This window comes from Asterias rubens, chromosome 9 (genome assembly GCF_902459465.1).
Source record: "Asterias rubens chromosome 9, eAstRub1.3, whole genome shotgun sequence".
NCBI lineage: Eukaryota > Metazoa > Echinodermata > Asteroidea > Forcipulatida > Asteriidae > Asterias > Asterias rubens.
Window position 1 is genome coordinate 6,515,816 of NC_047070.1, and position 8,130 is coordinate 6,523,945.

The 8,130-nt window shown below is 38.0% G+C and overlaps 1 protein-coding gene across 1 annotated transcript in view; it reads right to left on the reverse strand.

Moving 5' to 3' along the window:
- The window catches only part of LOC117294595 (cilia- and flagella-associated protein 58-like), a 58,966-nt gene extending 51,016 nt beyond the window's left edge, over positions 1-7,950 (reverse strand). The window contains exons 1-7 of the mRNA XM_033777080.1: positions 7,674-7,950; positions 6,692-6,997; positions 5,321-5,469; positions 4,166-4,322; positions 3,403-3,597; positions 2,594-2,731; positions 455-614 (exon numbers count right to left, since the gene is read on the reverse strand). Of these exons, the coding sequence (XP_033632971.1) occupies positions 455-614; positions 2,594-2,731; positions 3,403-3,597; positions 4,166-4,322; positions 5,321-5,469; positions 6,692-6,997; positions 7,674-7,682 (1,114 nt within the window). The 5' untranslated portion in view covers positions 7,683-7,950. The remainder of the gene's footprint in view (positions 1-454; positions 615-2,593; positions 2,732-3,402; positions 3,598-4,165; positions 4,323-5,320; positions 5,470-6,691; positions 6,998-7,673) is intronic.
- Positions 7,951-8,130: the final 180 nt, after the last annotated feature.

Genomic DNA, 8,130 nt, shown 5'->3' on the forward strand with positions numbered 1-8,130 from the left:
GGCACATTTGCCAGCCAATCAAACGAATTCTCTTCTAAGGTGGGGATAGTGTCAGAGTTTGTGGCACCATATTTGACAAACGGCCAAGTGGTCAAGGGCAAAGGACTCAAGCTCTCGAATCACCCAAGCAGAATATGACTTCCAGTCTAGGTCTCTACACTTGCGTCTTTAGTAAACCATTATTGCTTCGGGGCTTAGGGTTATAAAGCGATAGGTCCTGTGTGTTGTGTAAAGCATGTAAAAGAAACCAGTACACTTGTCATTAAGACAAGTGATTGTTACGGACTGTGAAAAGGGTCACCCTGTTTCAGGCCCAGGAGTAGGTTGCAACGTGCTCGTGGTGGCAGTTGGTCAACAGCCAAAATTGGTTGTAGCAACAGCCTTGAGATGTAAGGTGATTTCTCACACACACACACACACAAAAACAGAAAATAAAACAACTCTTCAATCTTACCTCGTTCAAGCGCCACTATCTGTGACTTGAGCGTTTCTTTCTGGGACTCTGTGTCAACCTTCTGTTCCTCCACGTTGCGGAGTTTACGCTGAATCGTCTCACGCATCTTAGTAAGGCGTACAGTGTCCGTCTTCAAGGCACCGATCTCATCTTCCTTAGCCTAAAGGGGCAAAAAACATTGAATGTTTTGCATAAAAGTTTAGCTTTACCATTCTTTGCTTACATAGGACCTTGTCACAACAGGCAACTATTACAGGCAACTTGGAGACAAACAACTGCAGTTCATAAAAAAGGACAACTTAACTGCTCACAAAAAGTTAGGAAACTTTTTTCAATCAAGTATATTTTCATCATTTATTGCTGTTTGTATTAAGTTATATCAATGCAAAGCTGAGGTGTTTCTCTTTAAAATTGATACCACATTTGCAATGATGGCATGTTGCTGAAATTGGCTCTATGAATGACAATGAGGCAAGTCAGAAATCAAATGTGCCAAAATTACCGTTATCTGTACTAAAAAGTCAATAGGTAATGATCAATAATCAACCCCAGTCAGGCTTGAATGGTTTACACAAAGATTTGCACCAGTGAGAACACCACACACAATTACCCCCATCTCTTGAAATACACATTGCTTGGTATTTGCAAGACTCTTTAGTGAACTTCTTGTCTCAATAAAAAGTGGATTAAGATCAGTAAAGTTGCCTTGCTTGCTTGCTTAAATTTCAGTGTCAATATAGTTTGTTCACACAGTAACACAAAATTGCAAATTTTGGCACATTTGATTTGTGACTCTGTCTCTTTCTCACTCATGTGGCCAAGTCCAGCAACATGTAATCATTGCAAATGTAGTATTTGTTCAACCCCAACAACCATCATTTTAAAGAGGAACACTTCAGCTTTGCATGATATTTATCTTAATACAAAGAGAGCAATAACTAATGAAAATAGACTTGATTGAAAAAAAAGTTTCCTAACTTCTTGTAAGCAGTCTACATAAAAGGTGGCACATGAGTATTTTTTAAAACATTGCCTTACAATTCCAAATAAAAATAGATTGAACATTGAAATGTGAATGGCTTTTCTCCCTTCAGGCAAACTCATGGAACTGCAAATTGCCCGGTGTAACACGGCCCATAGTTCCCAAAAGCAAACACCTACATAAACCTAATGGGTTTTTTAACCTTAAAAGCCAGATGCTGATGTAGACCTTTACCCGAGGGTGAATGTGCTGTGACCAAGCATTTAATTGTTGGATGAACACTTGCATGGTCCATTTCCGAGCGATTATTTATCAAGCCTATGAATTTTAAACTTTTTCAAGCTTTGAATTTCATCTTTGAGAGGCCAGTTTCATTTTGGAAAGTGCAAAATCAACCCAAGGGGCAACCATGTCATTTCAGGCCTGCGCCTATAGATCGTATTGAATAACCCTTTTTTTTGCTATGAAAGTCGCCATCTTGTAGGGCAAACTGTATGCGTGTCTAAATGTGTACATCTATGAGCACGCAGCACGCAGCGTTCCCAGTTTGATTTCTACTGAACATGCATGCACACCCCCACGCACACGCTCAAAGACGCCATGTTGTAGGGCAGATATTTGAATAGTGACGTCATATTCAATAAGGTCTATACAAAATACCTAATCTGTCTAAAATAACTTAAACTGCAATGTTCTATTTTCCCTTCTTTTTGAACAGATTATCATTAAAGGGAAGGTACACTATTGGTAATTGTCAAAGACCAGTGTTCTCACTAGGTGCATCTCTACATATGCATAAAATAACAAACCTGTGAAAATTTGAGTTCAATCGGTCATCGGATTTGGGAGAAAATTATGGAAAAAAAACACCCTTGTTGGATGAATTTGTGTGCTTTCAGATAGGAATAAAAGACTTTTAGCTAGAAGTATTTTATTATTTTAGTGAGAAATTACCTCTATTTCAAAACTTATGCTACTTCAGAGGGAGCCGTTTCTCACAATGTTTTACACTACCAACAGCTCTCCAATGTTCACTACCAAGTCAGTTTTTAAGTTAATATTTGTTTTGAGATATTACCAACCGTGTACCTTCCCTTTAACCTCGTTTCAGGAAAGAAAAATTAGAAGATTCCAATAAGACGCTTGATGGCACTGACCTTGAGTTCAACGACCCTGGTCTGGTTCTCCTGAGCGAGACCATCGCAGCTGATCAGCTGCTGGTCATAATCTTGCTGGAGTTTGCTGAAGCGCTGATTCAAAACATCCGTGTCCTTCAGGGTACGCTCATACAGAATCTGTGTAAAAAAAAACAAGTAAATTCTTGTGACTCAGTGGTAAGATTGGAAATATAATTTGCCTTTTTTCCTTACACTGATGTGTATTCAGCACTGTATGTTCTAAGGTGAGCCATACGTTTTGTATATTTCTTAGGACTATTACTAAGTTCTAACTTTTTGTGATATCGACCCCAGTACTTTCTTGAGTTCTGTGGGGAAAAAAATTGAAATATAAATGATTAGCATTTTAGACTCATTTTTCATGATATAAAGTTGGGGAAAACTCCCTTGAAATAAATCTATGTTTTAGTTTTCAGAGAAATTAGTAATGGTTGGTTTGGATTTTGCAAGTTCACCATGTGATTTTTTTAAACGTTAAAAACAGAGAGGTTTTTTTTCTCTACAAATGTTTTTATTTTAATTTTATAATTACTTACTATTTTGCTCTTTATCTTCTAGACTGTTGAACAAGAATAATGTGTTGAAACTTTTTTAAGTTGAGGAAAAATGTGAGATTTTAAAATATTATACTTCTAAATTACCTCTCAGGATCAAAAATCTCATTTTCAAAAATCTCACAAAAATGTTTAGTCTTTCTCTTTCAAATTGCTGACAGTCATGTTCCTGTCCCGTCAAAGGACAAGAAATTTCAGTGAGTATTTCCTCGAGACTAAAACAAAATTATTCACCTTCTGTTCTTTGAGCTGAGTCTCCAAGCGGCCGATGTCGTCCTTGTAGCGCCCTGTCTGGAGCTGCATCGTTTTGATGTCGCCGGCTTTCTGCTCGAGCTCCACCCGGGATTGCTTCAGTTCTCGATCAAGCTTCTCCTTACGTCTGGTCTCACGCTGCGCTTCATTGCTGCGGACTTGAATATCTTGAGCAAGCTATTTACATCACATGGAGATAAGAACAATAATTGAGTTTTAAATTCGGCCCAGAATTAAAACTTTGGTTAAATGTCGCATTGGGAGTTGAGATAAGTTGCAGATTTGTTTTTAAAAAACTCCATAGATATACGTTTTATGAGAACATGCAAGCTTGTTTTTAAAGATAACTTTTGAACTTTTTTGTTTTTTCTCAACTGACTTTGAAAGTTGGTTAGCTTGTGAAGTACATACAGTATGATGAACTACATGTAACACCATCCAGAAAGAGCTTATTATTTTGGTATGAAATGAAGGTATTTAAGTGAATTTAATACTATTTTCACATAATTTAACTGTAATTTCATACATCTTTCCTTTAATCACTAATCAGAGGAACATTCATTTCACCAGCTCATTACCCATTCATTTTTCTAAAGTACTGTTCCGCTACACGTCCCTCCAAGCCATTTTGTAACTCTAGCAGTCTAGTAATTATTGAAGAAGGCAATTACTCCAAATTGTCCCCCACATAATTTTACGACCCTCATGTTCTTTCCCTTCACACAGGAGAAAGGTTTTGTCTTACCTCTGCAATCTTATTCTCTGCCTCGGTCCTATCTTGTTCAGCTTTCTGTTGGTTAGTAGCACTCTCTGTAAGTGCTTCACGGAGTTTGACGATCTCGGCAAGCTGCTCATCTCGCTCTTTGGTCAGGTCTTCCTTGGCTTTCAGCAACTCATTCACACTGGGGCATAAGTTACACAGACGTTTCTCAGATTTCCAGATAGTGTTTCTTCAGGTTTTTATACTTTGGTAAGGACCGAGGTTTGGGGCAACCCCTCTAGCATAGCTGGTAATCAAGGGTACTTTGGTTATCTGAGGATGATTGGATTTAAAGTGGCCATGGCCACTGTGGCTTCTGACTGTGGCTTCTGACTGTGGCTTCTGACTGTGGCTTCTGACTGTGGCTTCTGACTGTGGCTTCTGACTGTGGCTTCTGACTGTGGCTTCTGACTGTGGCTTCTAACTGTGGCTTCTGACGGGAGAGTCGTAGCCGTAGAGCCATGTCAAAGCCATGACAAAAGACCTTTCGCTAATTGGCATGGATGACCGATTGAGAGCAAAACATTCAATCGTGTTAACAGATGTTGTGCCAAAATTCACCTTTTTTTGCAAACTTTCAATTAAATAAAATACCTCCCATGATTTAAGGTTGCTTTGTCTGCTGAGTTGAAAGAGCGATAGCTTTTAATCAACAATTTTTGGGGGAAAACAGCCTCTCCCTCTCCATTGAGACAAATGATCAGATAATCAGGCAAGAAAGACCTTAAAGGCACTGGACACTATTGGTAATTACTCAAAATAGTTCAACATACAACCTTACTTGGTAATAAGTAATGGGGAGAGGTTGATAATATAAAAAATTGTGAGAAACGGCTCCCTCTGAAGAGCCATAGTTTTCGAGAAAGAAGTAATTTTCCACGAATTTGAATTCGAGACCTCAGATTTAGAACTTGAGGTCTCGAAATCAACCATCTAAACGCACACAATTTCGTGTGACAAGGATTATTTTTCTTTCATTATTATCTCGCAACTTTGATGACCGATTGAGCTCAAATTTTCACAGGTTTGTTATTTTATGCATATGTTGAGATACACCAACTGTGAAGACTAGTCTTTGACAATTACCAATAGAGCCACTGCCTTTGACATTAAAGTTACAAAGCAAAGACTAAAGCTCACCTGTGTTCCTGTCCCATAGTCAGACCAGCTCCCTGCTCAACGAGCTTACTCAAATTGGCAATCTCAAGTTTGAGAGATTGGATCGTCTCGCGAGCACGCTGCTCTTTCTCGTGGGACGCATCCACCATCTTCCACGCTCTTTCGATTTCCTGACCGGGAGCAAGACAAAATAACAATGGTTGATTTCAATTGGAAGGAAATCATTTTCTATAAAAGGATTATAGGCCTACCAATAGGGAAATAAAACAAGTTCTTTGGAAACCAAATGATAGGAAAAGTGTCCAACTGTACAAAAATTGAAGTTTAAGATTAACGGCCATAATTAAGTGGGAAAAACTATAGTTAGTAAACTTGTGGGAACAACATTGTTTAAAATTCTTTTGGGAGAAGTGTTGGCTTCTGAGAAGAGCTGTTGTCGTCTAGACATATGAACAGGGCCCAATTTCATAGAACTGCTAAGCACAAAAATTTGCTTAGCATGAAATTGTTGCCTTGATAAAAACAGGATTACCAAACAAATTTCCATATGGTTTTCAGGATAAGCAAACAATGGCTGAACACCAGTAATAAGCGATATGCAAGAAATGGAAATTTGGTTGGTAATCCTTTTTTTTTTCAAGGAAGAAATTTCATGCTAAGCAAATTTTCGTGCTTAGCAGCTCTGTAAATTGGGCCCAGTATACTCTGCTCATCTTCAGGAAACTGCTGCTGATGCTGAAGTTTAAAGGCACTCGACAAGTTACGTTTGATAATTAATCAAATATATTAGCGTCACAACTAACTTTGTAATGAGCAACGTAGAGTTGTTGATTGTGATGTATACAACTTTGTGAGAAATGACTCCCTTTGAAGTTACATAGTTTTTGAGAAAGGGGTATTATCTCACTTAAACATTTGAATCTGAGAAAGACTTCAAGTTTGAAGCCTTCCTCCACATCTGAAGTTTTCAGAGATTTGTTTATTTTATGCAAATATTGGGATACAACAAGTGAGGACACTGGTCTTTGACAATTACCAAATGCGTCCAGTGCCTTTAAAGTAGAGGGATAACTTTCTGTATGGCGCCACCACTTTTTCACTCATATTTACAAAAAGGGATATCTCATTGAGGTAAATTAGATACTATATTATATTTCATATCAAATGAAAAAGTGGTGGCGCCATACGGAAACTTTTCCAAGTAGAGCTGGAGGAATGCACATTTTGGCAAGAATATAAGGTGGATACTGGGTGCATTATTTTATTATTAACTATTAGAATTCTACTGCATATACCTCCATGAGGTAGAATTCTGCCTCCATGGTAAGACAATGCAGCTTCTCACCTACAATAAAGATGTTTCTGTAGCCTCCCCAACTACAAAGTACGTACCTTCTTAAGCTGTGCAATGGTCGTCTGGTCCTCTTGGGACAGTCGTAGTGCCGTGGAGACCTTTGCGGAATTGGCAACGATCTCGCTGTTCAGCTCTCTGCATTTGGTCATGAGTCTCTTCTCGCTGTCATGCGACTTGCGCAGGGCCCTGTGTAACTTCTCATACTCGACCCGGAACTTCTCCAAACTACGATCGCCCATCAATTCATTGAGCACCTCTTGGAAGTCTTTCTCCAGGGACTCGAAGGCGCTGTCCTCTATAGCGCCTTTGTCCTTACTGGGACTCTCCGTCTCTGGTTTCTTGTCCTGTTTGAGAAGGAAGTGTCGAAATCAATTATTATTAACAATTTTAATTAATTAAAGAGAGGGCACATGCCACAACCAAGATTTGTCTGCAAAAGTAGAAACTTGAAACGTTTAGCCATTGCCAGCAATATCAACCAAATGCGAATGCGACGTGAATTTGACATGAATTTGACGTCACAACCCTCCTTTTGCAGCATTTTCGTTAAAAGTGAGTTGAGCAGAGTTGGACTGCTGCAAATTATTTGTTGCGAATTTGTGACGTCAACCTTCGCTTCGCATTGGCAGAGTGTATGAACCTGCCTTTAGGCATGCTATTACTATCAAACTAAGTAATTTTTATATATTGTTTTATTACAAATACAAATCTTGATTTGTTATTATTATTATGGGCGGTCAATTGAAGAAATATAATTAGGTCTATAATTTATAAACAAACAAATAATAAATATTACAAAGATAAAATCAGATCGACATTTGAAACTAGGCCTAAACACAGAGATTTTATGGGGTTATAAATCAAACGTTTAGCTTGGTTTTGCTTTTAACAGTTTCAAGTTATTTATTCAAAAACAGACCTAAGTTTGCAAGATTCAAAACAAACAGCACGGGACAAACAATAAACACAAACAGAAAACCAATTTCTTGATACTAAAAAGTTGTCTAAATTTCTTCTTACCTCTGACATGTTTTCAATGTTGCTCCACTGCTACTGCTGTAGGAACCGTGTTAAACAGAATTAAAAACAAATGCAGTTAACGATTTATCAACATGCAATCAACATTCTAAAATAGCAGACGTTCATGACCTTAATTTCTTAATGTAGCTGATTTCTTTTTTGATCATGCAGAAACTGTTTACACGGGAATCTCCGTTACTAAGCCAAATGATTTACTCACTAGAAAAATTATACCGCGTTAAAAAGTAGTTCCTTTAGATTACATTGTTCAACTTGCGGGAATATTTTTATATTCAAAACCGAATAACTATAATTTTCCTGCGTCCCTATTCGATGTTTTTGGTGCATATTCGAGTTGAATATAAAGACCATTTGTTTTCATACATTTCGTCTTACTTATGATATCTGATATCCATGCGCCCTTACAAAGGATTCTGGGATGAGGTTCAAAGGTGAC